Source organism: Mercenaria mercenaria, chromosome 11, assembly GCF_021730395.1.
Source record: "Mercenaria mercenaria strain notata chromosome 11, MADL_Memer_1, whole genome shotgun sequence".
Classification (NCBI taxonomy): domain Eukaryota; kingdom Metazoa; phylum Mollusca; class Bivalvia; order Venerida; family Veneridae; genus Mercenaria; species Mercenaria mercenaria.
The window spans coordinates 49,324,612-49,346,727 of NC_069371.1; the positions used below are offsets into that span (position 1 = coordinate 49,324,612).

The 22,116-nt window shown below is 33.6% G+C and overlaps 1 protein-coding gene across 3 annotated transcripts in view; it reads left to right on the forward strand.

Annotated features, from left to right (window-relative positions):
- Positions 1-22,116, forward strand: part of LOC123531794 (uncharacterized) — a 51,796-nt gene that overhangs the window by 14,952 nt on the left and 14,728 nt on the right. Inside the window, exon 1 of one of the 3 annotated variants that reach the window (XM_053517399.1) lies at positions 9,602-9,800. The exons of the other annotated variants lie outside the window; for them this stretch is intronic. Within the exon in view, the coding sequence (XP_053373374.1) occupies positions 9,713-9,800 (88 nt within the window). The 5' untranslated portion in view covers positions 9,602-9,712. Of the gene's footprint in view, positions 1-9,601; positions 9,801-22,116 lie in introns of those variants that run through there. 3 annotated transcript variants of the gene reach the window in all.

Here is a 22,116-nt window from a genome sequence, read left to right on the forward strand (position 1 = left end):
AGATTTATTTCGATAATTGAGCAAACATAACATAGTTACAATACATGCATATAGATCTTATAAAATTTATAATCACATATAAAAGTTGTCATATGAAGTAATGTGTTATGAACTATGTCAGTCACATCAATATCAAGGATGACACAAGAAAGAGAAAAAAAATCTCTTATTTCCATTGTGGTCCTTGGTACCAATGGTCTGACATAGAGAGGCATGAAACATTAACATGAATATATATAAAAAAAATACCGAGTTCATTATTATAAAATAACGTATATGTTATGCATACGTAATTATAATTGCTCAATTTATGATTCTTAATTAAATGAAAGACATATGAATAAATAGACACCAATATCACATCAATATCACAGTACATTGTAAAAATATAATTTCTTTAAAAAATGCATTACAACCAGGGACTAGATAACAGAAAGAACACATAAGTTCAGCAATGAAGCTTATCGTTAAGAAAGTGGTCCTTTACCGCCCTTTTAAAACTAGATATGTTGGGCAATTGTCTTATGTGGGGAGGCAGCATGTTCCATAACTTGCAGCCCAAGTAGGAAAAAGACTTTAGGCCCAAACCTTTAACTTTCGGTGGCACAAATGACCCATTTTGGGTAGATCTAGTTTGGTATGTGTGAACAGAATCCTGTTTAACGATATGATGACCCATGTAATCAGGGGATTGACCATTTTTTATTTTAAAAACATGACAAAGAGTAATTTGTTCAACTCTTCTGGAAACGGGTAACCAGTCTAGGGAAATAAAATGATGTTGTTCAATATGACATCTGTGTTCCAAGTTCAATACAAATCGGATCAATTTATTTTGTGTAACCTGTAGTTTGTCCTTCCAAAATTTTGTTAAACCAGGATACCAAAATGAACAAGCATAGTCAAAATGGCATTGAATAAGGGATAAAACCAAAAGTCTTTTAGTATTACACATCAATTGAATAAACTTCATGATCCCAAAGGACCAGAAAATATAATTACACTAAATCCAAAGTGATGTTAGCTGTCAAGGACACTTTAAACCAAACATACATGAGAAAGTTTTTTTTATTAAAAGCAGTATCTAGTGCAACCCTGAGGTTACTTAGTACTATCATTTGCTGTTCGACGTTTTGCCGAGTTTGGTGTTAGCCGCGATATAACCACATAAAAACCATACTATAATATCAACAGGAAACTACGATTTTGATTCTGCTTATTTGTCTATAATATATACACTGCGTAAAAAGAATCGGTGTCATATAAAGTCTTCTTCTTCTAAAGATGCGCTAAGACGTCTGATGCCATACTACTGTATTTTCTGCGCGCATAAAATGTTCATGATTTATAATGTATTTGGCACAGAGTGAGAGAAAATGATTGTTACAATTTAGGACAAATTGTCTTGGGCAAAACTATCATTGCTTTATTTTTATCTATCCAGCGGGTGGTTCTACCCACGTGTCCGCCCATGCTTGACATAATGCTAAGAGGGGCAGCTGGGGTTTTCCTACATAAAAAGCTGAAAAGTTGCCATGTGAACTATAATTGTGTATGCGTGACGCTCGCTAAACGAAATAAATATTTATTTCTCTATGACAATCAGTTCAAATTTTGTCTCTGCAAAATTCATATTATATTTGAATCTTATTATTTGAAATAGTCCCTGCAATAACCAAACTGTATTAAAATTCTGTGTTTTATACTCCGTGTATAGTGACTGATTTGTTTTAATTGTTCTACCTCTTGAATTAATACACTATTTGAATTACTTCTTTTATAACGACATCTTAAAGCAATTAAACAGAAAACATTTTACAGAATTCACAATAGGAGGTACGCAATCATTACAAACGATTGCTAGTCATTCAAAAATATATGGCCAAGCACAAACTTCTTCGTTGCTTTCTATATATAAAGATAAGGTTAACGGTACATATTCAAAACTGAAATAAAATCGCATGCGATGAGCTTCACAATATCGGATGATTCATTGCATAAGGAACTAAACACTCACTCCAACATCATGAGTTGCAACGAATTCGACATATTCGTGTCACTACATGATATTATATTATTAACCCTTATCACGCTAAACACGACTGATTCTGCCTTTGCGACCAGTGAAGATCATGATCAGCCTACACATCCGTGCAGTGTGATCATGATCTGCACTGTTCGCCATTCAGTCACTATTTTGCAAAGCACCCCTTTTAACAGTTAATGGTACTGTCCAAATTGAAAGATGGACGGGTTCATTGTAGAAATTTTGCAGGGTAAGCGTTAATTTTAACAAAGCGGAAATCAAGCGAACATGCAATATATGTTGTAGATAGAACAACTTCAAATAGAAGTGGTTTGGAATTACTGAGGCTCACCAAAGTAATTTTAAATACTTTTTGCAAAAGACACCACCAATGTTATAACATTATGATACCCGACTTACATTTTGTTGTATATTACACGTACCATTTTAGTCCATTAAAACCGGGCTGTACTTTTATTTATTTTTTGTTTGTTTTTGAAACAGACAATAAGCCTATCTAAATTTTTCTTAACTCAAAAGAGTCAATGCCGTCGTCAAGGTAAATATTCCTTGTATAAATACTTACAGTTGGTACCGGTTAGTGTTTAAATCGCGATTAAGTCTCATACGCGAAACTGCAAATCAGTTGGCAAGTCTGTACGACATCTTATTTGAACAGCTTAAGAAATGAGGCTGGCAAAAAGTTAATCCGTTGTTTGTTGTTAGTTTATTTGCTAAAGCCGTTTTGAATAGTTTTCTCTTTCACTTAGAAGTGTTTGATTCAATAAATTAAAAATGTATGATTTTATACATTATCAATGATTTGCTTTTAATTTTTCATTAATCTCATGACGTGTACATTTATTTTTCATACTCATGGCTGACAGCTTCTGTACTTTAGGATTTTTCCTGAAACTGTTTTTAATCTTTATATAACCTAATCTTGCATGTATACCAGATCATTTAATGCTTTGCTCTTTCTTTGATATCAGGGATATCTGCAAATCATAACTGTAACATTTAATGCCAGCCCAAAGGTAGACCTAATTAGTAACATTCCACTTTCTTTTTCTTTCTTGTTATTTCTTCTTTCTCATTTTTCCATAAATCTGTTGTACCATTTGATGTGTGTTACCTGTTTATACCTGGGATAACTGTGCTGGACACGTGCTGTGACCTGGAATTTCGTCTTGTTAAAAGCTTCTAATTACTAAGGAATCTTGTGGAACAGAAACGAAAATTTGGAATGTGTTCCATAATAACACATATGTTGGCTAGACAATGCATTAACCCTTACCCTGCTAAATTTCTCAAATGGAATGGTCCATCATTCAATTTGGACAATACCATTTATTATTCGAAGGGGTGTTCACTGAAAGCTTACTGACTGAATAGCGAACAGTGCAGACCATGATCAGACTGCACTTGCCGCCAGCAGGCTAAGGGTTAACAAACACATTCGTTCTCAAAAACAAGCATAAGGTTGCGCAAAACCTGCCCATTTGTACAAGTACACAGTTGATCAAACATACTTTGGAAATAAGGTAAATTTAAAAAAAAAGGATTTTTCATCCATTTTTTCCATAACAGATTCTTGGTCAACTTGAAGAAAATGCTGATGCTAATAATTATTTTTAGTATTTAAAGCAACTTTTTGAATTATTGATAACTCTCGAATTTGGCATAAAGTCATTTACTGTGATATTTCCGTAGAAAATGACAGCCATTCTTGAAGCCACAAAACAAAGTTGCAATTATGAGTTTATTTGCTTTTGTACCCATTGTCAATTCTTTTAGGGTTGAACCATCAAAAACACCTTCAAAGATTCCTACTTCCAGACTTACAGGATGAGATTTGATACCTGTGTTTTTCTTGCAGAGTTACAAAACTGGTGTCTCATATGTCAAAAGATTTTATCAGCACAAACAATAAACTCTTTAAATCAGTGTTGATTTATGCAAGATAAAACATAAAGAAAACCCCCAAAGGAAAAGAAATATTATCTCGGAATTTAGACTAAATGGCATCTAAATTGACATTTTTTCAGAAACGTTTTATTGATTTTAGCTGTAATTATTGAACTGGAATTGGTGGACAAGCAAAAAACGGGAAAAACGCAGGTGCCAATACAGCATTCCAGGCGGAAATATGGCTATGCGTAATCAAATAAGATAAAATTTATTCGTGGCGGTGAGGTCTGAACTTGTCGATACTAAATAATTAAAATCAAAATAATATATGGAACTACCTTGAGGAAATACCTTCACGCACAGATACTGTTACTTTTTATGGTAAATATCTGAGCTACTGTAAAAGCAGAAATTTTTGCGAGGGTTTAATTTTGCTATATTCGCGAGGTCTTACATCTCGCGAAAATTAATCCTCGCGTAAATATTCGCCATTCGTATAATTCAATTTCAAGTAGGATACAATTTTTACAATTTCGCGAATATTATATTCTCGCGAACATACTCAAAATTTAAAATTTGCGAAATTTTGACCAAGCGAAAATATGTGCTTTTACGGTAAGTAATGAAAACAAGTGGATAATTTTACATTTTTGCAGAAGACATTGATATTTTGTATAGAAACATTTAACAATATAAAAATTTCAAAATATGACAGGCGGCTCTGATCGCATTTCAAAATGATTTTTTTAGATATTTTTTTTAATATGGTTTAATGAAACTAAGGGCGTGTACTGATTTCTCGTAAAATATGACTCCATGATTGACCTTTTATACTCTTTAAATAAATAAAGCTATTGCAAATCTAAGTGTTTCTTGTTTCGCCTTTAATAAGCAATATAACGAGAGCTTTTTCAACTACTTTACAGAAGCGATTAACTGTTAAACAATAGTAGAGTTATTACTATGCCTGTTTATATTGTTTAACCTTGATCCGAGAGTTTTCCGGAAATACCTGTGCATTTCTTGAAACGTTTTCACTTTGTATTTCAGGTCGGCTCTGTAAAAATGGGAAGGCTATTCGTAGATAAATCTTTATAACACATAGTTTTAATTGGAGAGTTTTATTTTGAGCTTCAGATGCCCTAAGGATTTTTGAATGATTCTAGAAAAGGTTGTGTCAATGTAAAAAAATCGCTCAATATCTTAGGACTAGTTTTAAAATGTATACGTTTTGATTGCACTATGCTCGATATATCCCTAAACACACTGGACGTAAAACGGACCAACTAAAATGCACAAACATTTTTGTAAAATACGCCAATGTTCACATTTGAAGGGTTGTTTCAGGTTACAAAATATCACAGTTAATATTTCTTTGCCATTCCTCAGCACAAACACATTCGGCGGGGAATACCAATTCATCGAATTTGCTTGTTGGGTTTAACTTCACAGCAATACGATTAAATGTCATTTGCTGTTCGCTTTCAAAGCCTATTGGAGTTAGAGAAACTGTTAGCGAACAGCATGGATCCTGACCAGACTGCGCGGATGCGCAGGCTGGTCTGGATCCATGCTGGTTGCAAAGCCACTATGTTGGTTTTCACATGGCACGGCTCATATAATAACTTTCCCGCTTTGGATGGTAGAGGAAGACCTAAGGCTAAGGTGCCCTTTTATGCATTATTTCTAGGCATGGCTGGGTACTGGGTAGATCCGTCCAGCTGGATTGCTTCCTCACATGAATAATTCTACACACTAAGCGAGAGCGATGAAAGGAAGTATTTCGGAACAGCGGTCTTAAGCGCTCGGCAATGCAAATATTTAATTAAATGAATAGTCGTTACACAAAAAACAATATATACGATATGCATAACATGCATAACAAATTCCTTCGTCAGGCAGACATGATCGTCATTTCAACTGATATCCATCAGAACGGTGTCTATACAAATATCACATTTATTCCTCATTATCATATCATCTCAATCTATGCAATTTATAAATTGCTCTTATTACAGCCTATATTCTGATTCCTATCTTAACTATGTATGAACATAGAACTTACATTTACGATGCAACACTCATGTTTTTAGAATTACATACGGACGGTTCATAATACCTCTATCTCGCCGCGGCAATGCTTTTTTTTAATACATTAGCTGGGTGCATGTAATTGAATGATGAGAAAATGAAATCCCTTCCTGAACACCAAATATTACAGCACGCAAATGGAACGATCTTTTTCAGTCTGTATGTCAAATACCTAATTCATTCAAAGCTGTTACCAATAGAGAAACTTGGACATTTAAGGTACAGTTTATACAGTACTATCTTTCGGACCGTTGGTTCTTTACGATTCACCGGTTTACATTTGCATTATAAATTTACCTGACTACGGTATATTATAGTGTAATATGATTTGTATTATCCGGTGTAGCAAAGTATGAAAAAAACAGTGAATAGAACAACATTCTTAAAGGGACTGGCCTAGATCGTTCGACAACAAAAAATATTTTTAGATATCTCGAAATAAATGCTATATTTCTTAAGAAGGCTTTAAAACTTTTAAAATTACTGACAAACTACATGTATATGTTACGGAAACACATGAGAATTTGCTGTTTTTACTACTTTTTGCGATGAAATTCGAAAAGCGTCTGTAACACTTTACTCCAGGTAAACTGTCTCGATTATGAATATCTATATTTCGAAGTCATAATTCACTAATTCCGCTATAGCTCTATCGGTTATGGCGACGGGAAAATGTCTTCATCGCCGCGGCGGTCCGGGCTTCGATTCCCGATGCGGTCTTCCTTTTTTCTTGATTTGGAACTTTTAGAATATTTTAGAAACAAAAACTTACATTCTAATGTTCATAATATGACTAAACTTCAATTTGAAAGAAAGATTATTTTTTAGCCAAATCTGGAGGCCAGTGTCTTTAAATGAGCCGCGCCATGAGAAAAACCAACATAGTTGCTTTGCGGCCAGCATGTATCCAGACCAGCCTGTGCATCCGCGCAGTCTGGTCAGGATCCATGCTGTTCGCTTTCAAAGCATGTTGCAATTAGAGAAACCGTTAGCGAACAATATGGATCCTGACCAGACTGTGCGGATGCGCAGGCTGGTCTGGATCCATGCTGGTCGCAAAGCCACTATGTTGGTTTTCACATGGCACGGCTCAAATATAAATTCTATTAATAATGTTCATTTGACCAAAATTTATCATGTTAACGTACAGCCGCAAACCCCTTCAATGTTATGTTCATCACCGTCGTTGTTACACGTTTACGTACTCTTATATGTATTTAAGTTCTAAATTAAGTTAAAAATATTTTGAATAATAATGGATGTATTTACATGTATGTTAAGTATACATACAGGGTGTTTATTCGCTTGTACTTTATTCAGTGATTCACTGGGATAGCCGGTATGGAATGTTCATGGTTGTTGATTCTAACTGAAATTAAAATAAATCGTTTCTGACGATGATAATAAACTATTTAAAACTTATCTTTGAAACACAACCGTATCTACAGTCGCTTATCAGAGAAGTCTGTCTGGTTTATCTAACATCAGTTTGAAACAACATGCATAAAAAGATGTAAACAGTGACGAATTGGTTGAATCATGATACAAAGGCACACCCGTAGAACATTTAAATGAACATTTTATCATGTTAATTACAGTCATATAAATATTATAAGTATTTTCATTATCTGAAAATAGAAATGGATCATAACTGATTTAATTTCTCTAGCTTTTTAGTTCTTCCATACAAGGCAATCGCATTCAAAGACATACTATTATTTGTGTACAGACAAGACCAGGAATGCAAGTATCAAATTCAAAATGGTTTGTATGCTTCGTCTGCGATTTGATAGATATTCTTATTCAATCTCATTAACCAACGTCTAACCTCACAGTCAAACTCAATGGATACTCCATCACACACACAAAAAAAAGAGTTAATTGACTGATGATACATGCGAGATTGTTAACATGATAAGAATGATAAAAATTGAAATTGAAAATTCTTCGAAAAGCTTCAGATATGTCTTCAGACAAATTTAGGTAATTTTAATAAAAACAAATGACTGGGTCGCTGCAAATTTTCGGTAGAACTCTTCGGCTGAAAATTATGGTGGGAAAAGTAACGATTTTGACCCTGAAAAAAACATCTGATTATATTATCTAAGGTTATCTTGGAGAAATAAAATTGTGATGAACTGAACATAACTTTATTTTATAATGTAGGACTTGATAAGGATTTATACTTGTGACTCGAAGGATCGTACGATCTATACAAACCCTGACAATATTTGGCACGATTCCGTGAGAACTTTGGCAGAAAAAGAAACAAACTACATCACTCTAATTGTAACTTTTGTTAGAATGAAAGAAGATATACATAACTTATATCAGGAATATCTCTTTCTTCTAACAATGTTATAGATATCATGCTGAGATTTGTAACGATAAGTTCATAGGAAAAAAAATAAGATATTACTATGCAGGAAAATATTCAGCATGAGCAGTGAAAGTTTATCGTAATACGAGGCCTGAACTTCTACACATCTCATGTAAAAATTAAATTTAAAGGTATTTTCTAGGAATCCCTAGAATATTTGGTTTTCTGTATAAATAACTGGTTGATTTAGAACGCCTGCTTTATTGCTCATGTTTGATTTTGAACAGGGTTAAATACTTAATACAGCTATGTTTGACACAGACTCATTACCTAGAAAACTAATCTTTATTAATGAGAAATTTTTAACAGAAACGGAAAAATCAGTTCCAGCCTGTGGAGAAGGCAGGCTGAACATTTTTAATTTCTTCTTTTACTCCAGATTTAAAATAAATGGATATGAAAGAAAATAAACATTTCAGTTTCCGGAAGAATGTACAGACAGTTTATGAATATTCTCACATTGCTTAGCTTTACCATTTGGCCAAACAATACATACATTAGAAAAATAATGTCCATGATATAGATTTAAAGCATTGATGGTAAAATGAAAGGAACGCTATGTTGCTAACGGCATCTTTATAAATAGCTATGTAATCAGGTAGCCAACCCTGTCTGAAAATATATCTTGTTTAATGAATAATAAATAGGACCTTTATAATCTTAAAACATACTACATGTATAAAGGTTTTTATAGTAATTGACGACTTGTGGTTTGCAACCTTTTCTTCTATTTTATACAACTAACGCATGAAACACAGTGTCAGAATAACATATGAGTGCATGCGGTCTGTTTGTTCTGTCGGGAAAAATGTTTATTAAGAATAAATTGTCTTACTTTACTATGGCATTAAAGATTATCTATTGGTTCACTTGTCATCGGACGAGACACTTTGTTAATGATTCACCAGCTAAAACTGTATTTAGCAACTAATATTTTTCTTGACCAAACTATACTGCGTCGCACTAAAAAGTAATATACAGTACTGTACTCGAAATTAAGATGCATTTATGATATAAATAATCATATTTTATAGGATTTTCTGAAAACTTCTACATGTTTTTGTATCATTTTATGAATATTTGTAGTAATATAATCATGATAAACTGTAGCCTGGGTATAAACACTTAGTGTGAATATCGTAAACATAAAAACCACAGACTGTTCTAAAATCTTAACATCTTTCCGTTATTTACATCTCTGCTATTCACCAGGCAAGCAGCTGAGGCTGAAATATTCAACATTTTTGTGGGTTTAATATAGACACTGGTTGTTGTTCAGACAGGTTGCAAAAAATTGTGTAGATATGAATTTCGGATTGAAGCTATGGATAAATTATACTGTTGTAATATCAATTTGTTTGTGCATCGTTAAATGCCAGTTAACTACAGACGGTAAGAATATCAATTAATAATGCATGATTGTGTCAATATTTGGATGTTTTATAATTGTAAGATCAATAATATAGTGTAAGAGAAAATTAACTGAAATTTGAAGTCTATGCAGTTAGTCTTTCTACAGTTCTACAGTTCCGTTTATAATTTGAAATGCTTATTTAACTTCGTTTTGAGATAACTATTGATACAACAGGATTGTTCTCTTTCGATCAACATCTAAATATTTAATATATGAGCCGTGCCATGGGAAAACCAACATAGTGGGTGTGCGACCAGCATGGATCCAGACCAGCCTGCGCATCCGCGCAGTCTGGTCAGGCTCCGTGCTGTTCGCTTTTAAAGCCTATTGGAATTGGAGAAACTGTTAGCGAACAGCATGGATCCTGACCAGACTGCGCGGATGCGCAGGCTGGTCTGGATCCATGCTGGTCGCATACCCACTATGTTGGTTTTCTCATGGCACGGCTCATATATCTTTATCAAAATCAGTTTTATCATATTTTAAATTTAATTGAAATTTTAAAATAACTGTATACCTGACTTACTGTATCTTTATTCCGTCAGAGATTACGGAACCTGGAAAGTATGTCTACGCATTTTTCCTGCTAGGACTGAGGGGCTGAGGTGAATCTGACCTTTTAGCCGCCCTGTTGCACATCTTTAGTCTTTCCCAACCATTTAAGCTGGAGAAAAGCAAAGTAATGTCAGTTACAAGGGACCCTGTAAACCATATAAATTATATTGTAGGAAACTGAAGTCTTTTTATATCATTAATATTTTAAAAACGCCTTAAGATATTCTCTTATTTACTCGTTTTATAAATAGTTAATTGCGATCTTTCGCATTTTATGCATTTACGTAGTTACATAAGAATGTCATTTACTTTTTAAAGACAGTTTCGCTGAGGTTGGTGTGCGCTCATTATGACCACATTAAAGACAGTATGTAATAAGAACAGTATATTTTTTGTGTGTGTTATTGTGCTGCTTGTTTGTTTATCAAACACCGCGTATCAAGTATCGGTGTCATATTTAGTCTGCTGCCTCTTCAGATGTATTGAGACGGATAATGTTTCAATACGCCTGTATTTCCGGACCGCCCATAGACAAGGTCAAATTTTTAATGTATTTAATACAGGGTGACAAGAGTGCAATCAGTGAGAATATAGTGTAAATTGTCTGGTGCTAAACGGTCATTGCCATTCCTCATTCATCGCGCTATCAAAATTCATGTGCATTTTCCTACTTTGTATAAATTTTGTTTTAAATGTAGCCCCATTTAAACTCGAATTGTAACCTGTTTATATCTGTGATCAGTATGCTGGTCACGTGGTGTGAACTGGAAATATATCTTGTTTAAAGCTCTTAATTATATCTTAAGGAAACCTGTGTAACAGAAACGAGAATTTTTGTAATTTGTTCCATGAAAAGCAGCTTATGATTAGACACTGCATTAACAAACGCATCAGAATAACTACCATGAACTGGAAATAGGGCTGTTCAACAGGTGCTAAGTCATGGCATTGCTTTTTGTTGGGTTTAACGTCTCACCGACGCAGTTTTAAATCATATGGCGACTTTCCAGCTTTGGTTGATGGTAGAGAAATACCCCAGGTGCCTCTCCGAGCATAAGTTCATCACGGGCGAGCACATGGGTAGAAATACCGACCATTCGTAAGTCAGCTGGATCGCTTCCTCACATGAACAGTTCAACGCACTATTGGTGAGGAGCAAGTGATTTGAAGCCAGTGACCTTCACCACTCGGCCACAAATTATCTTTCTAAAGTTTTATGGACCATCATTTTACGCAGGTATTATTCTTGTAAAAAGGTACCTTTTAGGCCATACAATTGAAAACTTTAAATTCAGCATTCCCACTTTCACCTTTAAAGACCTGTAAGATGATATTTTATATGCGTCTCATTAAATTAGTACTGATGCAAATAAGGAAAATAAATGACATGTACAGAAGACTAGATGGAACATTCATTAAACGTATATCGCTTATCTATGAACTGACCTTGGATGGATTAGCAGTAAAACAGATAGAAGAATGATAGATTCGTTGATGAAATGGTCTTGTCTAGTAGCTTATTTTAAATCCAGTTTTTAGGTAGAAAATCAAATGAAAATGTACTTAAAGCATGTTAACAGTTCATTGCTGATTAACCAGTAAAAACAGGTTAAAGAGTATAAACATTCCCGTTAATAAATCTACCATTGCTACTGCTGTTTAAGAATAAAACGCTTCTGCTAAGCAGTTGAAAGGATGTCTTCATTTCGCGTCTTAAAGGTTGACCAGAAACACTTAATATTTGCTATAGTTAGTAATGATACCATTAAAACTTTTGATGCTTGTATACTATGTAAATATAAATATGAACTGGATAAATGACTGTTAAACACGTGATATTGCCGTAGTTTATACTTATGAAAATGTACCTTTTGGGACATACAACTGAAACCTTTAAATTCAACACCTTTGATGTTGTTCGCCCGTGATGAAATTATGCTCGGAGTGGCATCAGGGTTATTTCTCTACCACCAACCAAAGCTGGAAAGTCGCCATATGGCATATAACTGTGTCGGTGAGACGTTAAACCCAACAAAAAAGCAATGTGACCTAGCACCTGTTGAACAGTCCTTTATCTAGTTCATGCGCATTTTCATATGGAACTAATTAATATGACCAAATCATTTTGCCATTTATTTTTATATTTACAATCTGAATTAGGTATGTAATATTGACGAATAGTTTCAGATTTACATAAAAGTCGATGATAAGTTTGTAGAGAATTATAACAAAAATCAAATACAAAATAAAAATGTATATTTGGATGAATATTAGTTTAAACTCTAATATGTGATCACATGGCTAAAGAATTGCATAAAAGTATAAAAATTTCAGATCCAGACTTAGTTTATTTATTAGAACGCTAAATGACTTTATGGGTACAGACTGAAGCAGAAGCTTGACATTTTACACCACCACCAACAACGAATACTTTATAAATCGAATTTGCCAAAGTAATGTACAGTTATATGATCACCTTTGGAGCGGGAGGAATTCAGGAAAACTACAAGACTGTCTGTTTAAAAAAATACACTAGAAGAAAACTATAAATTGACATAAAAATAAAATAATAAAACAGTAGAAAAGGAACAGGAATACCCTACGACATTTTATACCACAATCCGGATTTCGAAAAAGCTCCAAAAGTTTTAATGATATCATTATTAACAATTGCAGCTTTAACCTTCAGCCTGCTGGTGGCAAGTGATTCTGCCTTTGCCACCATCCGTGCAGGCTGATCATAGTGTGCACTCTGTAAATTTTCAGTGAACACCCCTTCAAATAATTAATGATACTGCCCAAATTGAATGATAGACCAGTCCATATTAGAAATTTAGCAGGGTAAAGGTTAAGGGTTTCTGGTCCACCTTTTAGACACAAAAGGAAGCGATCATTTTAACTGCTTGGCAGATGCTTTAATTCTTAAACAACAGTTGCAGAGGAAGATTTATTAACGTGAATGTTTATACTGTTTAACGCTGATCTAAGAGGTTTCCAGAAATAAATGTGTATCTCTTGGAATAACGTTTACGTTATGTGTCCAGATTCTATGTCGGCTGATTGATAGCAGAAAAAAGACACTTGTTTCATATAAGATGTCTTAAAATAGTTATCGTGAGTTGCAGCAATTATTTTAATGAACAGTTTAATTTTTGCCATATAACCTAAAATTGAGTCGGTGCGACGTTAAACCCAACAGAATAAATAAATATATAAATATACATTAACAGCGTGAAAAAAAATAAGCATGCACTTTCTGCCTGTCTATAACAATATAAAAGAAAGTTATGTTCCTTTGATTGAAATCCAACAGATGGGAGTAAATGTGTTACCTTCAGTTGTACATAATTACAGAAACAATGTTCATAATTATCGAAGTAATTTAATATTGATAAGATAACACCAATCTTTACATTGGTTACAGTTTTATTAATTAAGAGCATGTCACGTGCGATTTGCTGATGAATAGAGACATAAAAAGTAGAAATAGCCTCTCGGATAAGGATGCGTTTCCGGTTAAAATTCATTCGGTAATGCTATGTGAAATTAGACGAAAATTGACAGTGGGCTTTACGAAGCTATCTCATGTTTACATTACGTAGCGTGTAACAATTCTAAGTGTTAAAGGAGCTTTTTTTTAAATCTATTTTGATTTATTGTCTTTTTTTTTTACCTTATACCAAGAAATAATGATTTTCGATTCTAATAAGAAATCAGATTTTAACCGAACAGACTGAACAGGAAATGTGTACTTTTCTTATATTCTGGAAAGATTTTTGTTTAATATTTCTGAAATGAAATATGAATATCGATGACCTCTCTTCCAGGTAATGGGCGTATAAATTTGACCATCGATTACATATTTTCGAGTTCATGTAATTTTAAAATTTTAGCAGCATACCTACTTATTTCTAAAACACTGTCTTTTTATGCCCCCGAAGGGAGGCATATAGTTTTTGAACCGTCTGTCCGTCTGTCAGTCTGTCGGTCTGTCAGTCTGTCCGCAATTTTCGTGTCCGGTCCATATCTTTGTCATCGATGGATGGATTTTCAAATAACTTGGCATGAATGTGTACCACAGTAAGACGACGTGTCGCGCGCAAGACCCAGGTCCGTAGCTCAAAGGTCAAGGTCACACTTAGACATTAAAGGAGAGTGCATTGATGGGCGTGTCCGGTCCATATCTGTGTCATCGATGGATGGATTTTCAAATAACTTGGCATGAATGTGTACCACAGTAAGACGACGTGTCGCGCGCAAGACCCAGGTCCGTAGCTCAAAGGTCAAGGTCACACTTAGACATTAAAGGATAGTGCATTGATGGGCGTGTCCGGTCCATATCTTTGTCAACCATGGATGGATTTTCAAATAACTTGGCATGAATGTGTACCACAGTAAGACGACGTGTCGCGCGCAAGACCCAGGTCCGTAGCTCAAAGGTCAAGGTCACACTTAGACGTTAAAGGTCATTTTTCATGATAGTGCATTGATGGGCGTGTCCGGTCCATATCTTTGTCATTCATGCATGGATTTTAAAATAACTACGCATGAATGTGTGGCACAGTAAGACGACGTGTCGCGCGCAAGACCCAGCTCCGTAGGTCAAAGGTCCTAAACTCTAACATCGGTCATAACTACTCATTCAAAGTGCCATCGGGGGCATATGTCATCCTATGGAGACAGCTCTTGTTCACCAGTCGTTTTGAATGATCACACTTATAAGATTATACTGTCATTGATTTGAATTAGCTTTATTGGATTTTATATTGAATTTATTTTGATTACTGGTACATATTAGACAAGGCAAAAACTACTAGCATCAGAAAGTGCACAGGTCACCAGAGTAAAGTGAGATTTCACTTACAAATTTGAACTCTCCTTTTACAATTATAGCCAGTGTTTCAACTCTCATGTGTGGTCTTTAATTTACTAACATGGTATGTATATTTCAAAGTGGCACGACCTTTGTTTACATATTGCAATACTTCAGAAAGCTTGCTTTGGGGTGCCCCTGAATGTTTTCTTGTTTTCGTGTGTGTGTGTGTGTGTGTGTTTTGTTTTTTTCCAACGTGGTAATAAAGCTTAGTTCAGCCTTAGGATTTTTACTGAGTATACAGCTGACGTTTGCAGGACATCAAATAATTTAAAATTCTATACGGTATATGGTCTTTCCAGTGCCCCAGATTTTTATGTCCTCTTTAGTATTACCTAGTCAAAGAGTGCGACTGGTTTTATATACGTGTGGCGGCCTTTAAAATTCACGTTGTAAGTATTGTTCAAGAACTACGTCTGTTGAATTTTCAAAAGGTATATGCAGTTGATTTCGAACTGGATTTCGTTTTACCATGCGGACGTGTGTTTATTTTTGCCACGTCTTTAATCTTACCATTTCTGTTGTTGATTAATCAAATGCAAAGTCTAAGAGTAACGCGCATGGTTGTAATGGCTTCGGCTGAAACAGAAAGCACACCATTCCAGCGATGATAATAAATTATGTAGTATTTATCTATGAGATGCAGTCCTATCTACCGTCGGTTATCACTGAATTTAGATTCCTAGATATTGTATCTTACATCTGTATGAAACAACGTAATCATGCCTTGTAAAACATGCAGATGTATATACGATACATTATTGAACAGTTACGTCATCATAAATCAGTTTGGAATATTCTATTGTCAAACAATTCTGATATAGTATTTGAATGCAAGTAAGGAAGTATTTAAAAATGATCACTATATCTTTTTTATAACTAACTGTCTTTAACTATCAGTTTGGTGCGGTAGTAATTCCGACCTTAACAAAAGCATATTGTCAAATTAGAAAGTAAATCAGAATACTGAATGTACATATTACTTTTTTGTTTGTTTAGCGACTCATGAAGCTATTATAATGAAATCAGATACTGAATGTACATATTACTTTTTGTTTAGCGACCCATGAAACTGTTATAATGAAATCAGGTACTGAATGTACATATTACTTTTTGTTTAGCGACCCATGAATCTATTATAATGAAATCAGACACTGAATGTACATATTACTTTTTGTTTAGCGACCCATGAAGCTATTATAATGAAATCCGATACTGAATGTACATATTACTTTTTGTTTAGCGACCCATGAAGCTATTATAATGAAATCAGGTACTGAATGTACATATTACTTTTTGTTTAGCGACCCATGAATCTATTATAATGAAATCAGACACTGAATGTACATATTACTTTTTGTTTAGCGACCCATGAAGCTATTATAATGAAATCCGATACTGAATGTACATATTACTTTTTGTTTAGCGACTCATGAAGCTATTATAATGAAATCAGATACTGAATGTACATACTACTTTTTTGTTTGTTTAGCGACCCATGAAGCTGTTATAATGAAACCAGATACTGAATGTACATATTACTTTTTGTTTAGCGACCCATGAAGCTGTTATAATGAAATCAGAATACTGAATGTACATATTACTTTTTGTTTAGCGACCCATGAAGCTGTTATAATGAAATCAGATACTGAATGTACATATTACTTTTTGTTTAGTGACCCATGAATCTATTATAATGAAATCAGATACTGAATGTACATATTACTTTTTGTTTAGCGACCCATGAAGCTATTATAATGAAATCAGATACTGAATGTACATATTACTTTTTGTTTAGCGGCCCATGAAACTATTATAATGAAATCAGAATACTGAATGTACATATTACTTTTTGTTTAGCGACCCATGAATCTATTATAATGAAATCAGATACTGAATGTACATATTACTTTTTGTTTAGCGACCCATGAAGCTATTATAATGAAATCCGATACTGAATGTACATATTACTTTTTGTTTAGCGACTCATGAAGCTATTATTATGAAATCAGATACTGAATGTACATACTACTTTTTTGTTTGTTTAGCGACCCATGAAGCTGTTATAATGAAATCAGATACTGAATGTACATATTACTTTTTGTTTAGCGACCCATGAAGCTGTTATAATGAAATCAGAATACTGAATGTACATATTACTTTTTGTTTAGCGACCCATGAAGCTGTTATAATGAAATCAGATACTGAATGTACATATTACTTTTTGTTTAGCGACCCATGAATCTATTATAATGAAATCAGATACTGAATGTACATGTTACTTTTTGTTTAGCGGCCCATGAAGCTATTATAATGAAATCAGAATACTGAATGTACATATTACTTTTTTTAGCGACCCATGAAGCTATTATAATGAAATCAGATACTGAATGTACATATTACTTTTTGTTTAGCGGCCCATGAAGCTATTATAATGAAATCAGAATACTGAATGTACATATTACTTTTTGTTTAGCGACCCATGAAGCTATTATAATGAAATCAGAATACTGAATGTACATATTACTTTTTGTTTAGCGGCCCATGAAGCTATTATAATGAAATCAGAATACTGATTGTACATATTACTTTTTTGTTTTTTTAGCGACCCATGAAGCTATTATAATGAAATCAGAATACTGAATGTACATATTACTTTTTATTTAGCGACTCATGAAGCTATTATAATGAAATCAGAGTACTGAATGTACATATTACTTTTTGTTTAGCGACCCATGAAGCTATTATAATGAAATCAGAATACCGAATGTACATATTACTTTTTGGTTAGCGACCCATGAAGCTATTATAATGAAATCAGATACTGAATGTACATATTACTTTTTGTTTAGCGGCCCATGAATCTATTATAATGAAATCAGATACTGAATGTACATATTACTTTTTTGTTTGTTTAGCGACCCATGAAGCTATATAATGAAATCAGAATACTGAATGTACATATTACTTAAGAAATAATAAATATGTGCCTATATTTTATCAGTTAATAAAATATGGGCAGGAGTTCGGATGCGTAATAATTAAATCACGAGTGCGTAGCACGAGTGATTTAATATTCGCATCCGAACGACTGCCCATATTTTATTAACTGATAAAATTATTGGAACTTATTTATTATTTCGATTCTAACCACGTTAATTCTTCGCATTTTACAGCACTACATTTTAGCGCGATTGTCATTCGGCTGGCCATATGCTATTATAAAAACCTCCCCACGAATGGAAAGCGTTGCATCAAACGGAATTTTCCGATATTCAGTAAATTTTAATTAAAGTATTAAGTAGTTATTGCCGTGAAAATGTTATTTTCAATAACATCAAAGGTCGGGTATAGAAATCAGAGGTAAATACTTAATTCAAGGTTGATATATGCAGTTTCTAAAAATAGTACACGTCACCTACATGATGGCACTGAAACATACACGCCAGAACATTGCGGCGGCATATAAACACGTAAAAACTTGAGTCTGGAAGATTGGAAAATTAATTATAATTTATTTACTGTCAAAGTAGAATCTAGTTGACATTTGTGGTGCCTACAACGCAGAAATTGTAAACTACACACACGACTAGACATAGATGCACTGGTGTTGAAGTTGAAACTTACCGGGCTGAAACATATTCTTACGGTAAAATATAAACAAATAGATTCATCAGTTAGATATTGTTTGTTTCAGAAAATTTGATGTACTTTTTATTACTACTACACAACTACACAACACTGAAAAAGTCGAGTATTTAGTCGGTATATAACGGAAGCAGAGTAGAATCTCAGTCGTGTTACAATCGTAGGGCGGAATGGAAGAGCTATATTTTATCGTAGATTCATGTATAGGCGATTTCGCTATATGTTTATATAGCAACTGCTGCGGATCGTGTTAGAATTTTTGTTTAGCGGCCCATGAAGCTATTATAATGAAATCAGATACTGAATGTAGAAGAAGAAGAAGAAGAAGATTTTATTCAAGACTTGAGCTGAAAGCTCCTCATCTAAACATACAATATATCAAATATATAAGGTCAAACTATACAACAAATAAGTATCTACACATTCAAAAAATAAACATTCAAAACGAGAGTAACAGTTCATAAATTACAAAGCTTCAAAGCATTAATAACTATTTCATGTTCTATCATTTAAGAAATTGTCTCTAATTTTCAAGGCACAATGTATATAACATGCGAGTTTATTTAGCACTTTTGCGTTAGTTGATGAGATCAGATGTATAAATTTTTGCATACTATGGTGCTGAAAATAATATTTAGCAATATAACGCTTTCTGATTGTTTTATATTTCGGACACACAATTATAAAATGATATTCGTCTTCTATGTCATTACTTCCACATACTTCACAAGTTCTTTCAGATCTGTCAATTCTATACCGACCATATCTACCTGTCTCAATACGAAGTCTATGAGCACAAAGCCTAAACTTTGTTAATAATTGTCTATATAGTCGATTTTGCACAACACTTAAGTATTCCTCATAACCAAAATTTTCTTTAACATATTTGTACACAAATAGAACACTATTTTCATTCACCCCATGTTTCAACAAGACGCTGTTTAAAGTCAGAAATAAATACATTTACGGTAACATTATATGGATAATCACTTATTACTTTTTGTTTAGCGACCCATGAAACTGTTATAATGAAATCAGATACTGAATGTACATATTACTTTTTGTTTAGCGACCCATGAAGCTATTATAATGAAATCAGGTACTGAATGTACATATTACTTTTTGTTTGGCGACTCATAAAGCTATTATAATGAAATCAGAATACTGAATGTACATATTACTTTTTGTTTAGCGACCCATGAAGCTATTATAATGAAATCAGATACTGAATGTACATATTACTTTTTGTTTAGCGACTCATGAAGCTATTATAATGAAATCAGATACTGAATGTACATATTACTGTTTTGTTTGTTTAGCGACCCATGAAGCTATTATAATGAAATCAGATACTGAATGTACATATTACTTTTTGTTTAGCAACTCATGAAGCTATTATAATGAAATCAGATACTGAATGTACATATTACCTTTTTGTTTGTTTAGCGACCCATGAATCTATTATAATGAAATCAGATACTGAATGTACATATTACTTTTTGTTTAGCGACCCATGAAGCTATTATATCGAAATCAGATACTGAATGTACATATTACTTTTTATTTAGCGACTCATGAAGCTATTATAATGAAATCAGATACTGAATGTACATATTACTTTTTGTTTAGCGACCCATGAAGCTGTTATAATGAAATCAGATACTGAATGTACATATTACTTTTTATTTAGCGACTCATGAAGCTATAATGAAATAAAAAGTAATCATAGAATCACAAGAAGTGTATCCAAAACAATATAAAAAGCCACAGCGATATAATATGGCAATTTTCAAATATGCTGATATGTACGCGGCTTCATCACAATTCGAAACGGAGATTCAAACTCACTCTGATTCAGAATGAGTAAACTCAGCCAGGTAATTTTAAGGCGTATGCTAGAATTTCACCATTTTTTCCCAATAACAGATTTTGTTCATATTTTATATATTGTTAGTTCATTCTATAAGTAACTTAAAAATAAAAAGAAATATGGGGGTCACCGACTTCGTTTTCATTTTATTTCAGATTATAATGCATGACCATGGTACAAGTGTATGTTGAAATCCAGAGCGTGTCTGCCATAACATATAAGATCAAGGAATCAAATAAATGATTCATGAATTATAACTGCTAGTCAAATCTGATAAGACATGATTATTTCCCTTCAAAACAAAAAGAAATTTTAATGAAATTCAAGAAATAGTTGCATGACACTTGTGTGTTGTTGTTGTTTTCTAAGTCAAAAAATCATCATAATTATGAAATATTGTATATTTCCTTTAACAGTTAATATTTCCAAATCTACATAAAGGAATTTGATTAAACTTGCAGGAATAGCAGAATATAATGTTTACTTTTGGAATATAAAAAGAAAAAGGGTGGTCAACGAATTAGATTTTTCACATTTTCCTTTTGAATTATTGTCCCTTTATGATACTGGTTTGTGATCTTCATGCAGGGAAATAAAAAAAACCCATTATAAATCCAAAGTAGTCATAAATACTGGTCAGACTCCAAACGATTACAAACAAATATTCATAAAGAAACGTCAAATGGGTCAAATGTAACTCATAATTTCAAATTAGAGACTAAAATCTTTGGAAATATGTGAAAAGTGCGAGGAGATATCTACCTCGACACCGGTTTCAGCCGATGACACTGAAATGACAGAAACAAAAACACAAAACTTACGTTCAAAAATATCAGCGAGACAATTGTATGCTTTAATGTCAACATAAATTTATTATCAGACCTGTTATCTTTCCAAATACATTCATATGTACATGTACCAGAAAACGTTCCCAACAAACTTCATCGGAGGTGTCCTTACATAAATACGCACACTAAGCTCGGGCGTGACGGGACTGTGACAGTCAAATGTTATTACGCTGTCCCGAAACATACATCCTATTAGTTGGATTTGTTTTGATCACGCATTAGAAATAAACACAGCAATTGTCCGAATATCCAAAACCATGCAACTTTACCGGAAACGGTAAGTCATACGATTTCTGCCTCGTGAAAATTTTAACTTGCGTACGTATTGATTGTGGATTTCCTTACAGAAATACTCAGAATAAGCATGGACGTAACGGGACAGTGATAGTCAAAAGTTATCATGCCGTCTTGAAACGTACATACTATCATTTCGACTAGTTTTGACCAAGCGTTGAAAATAAACTTTACCGGAAACGGTGTCGTAATCGGTGCGTCATGCG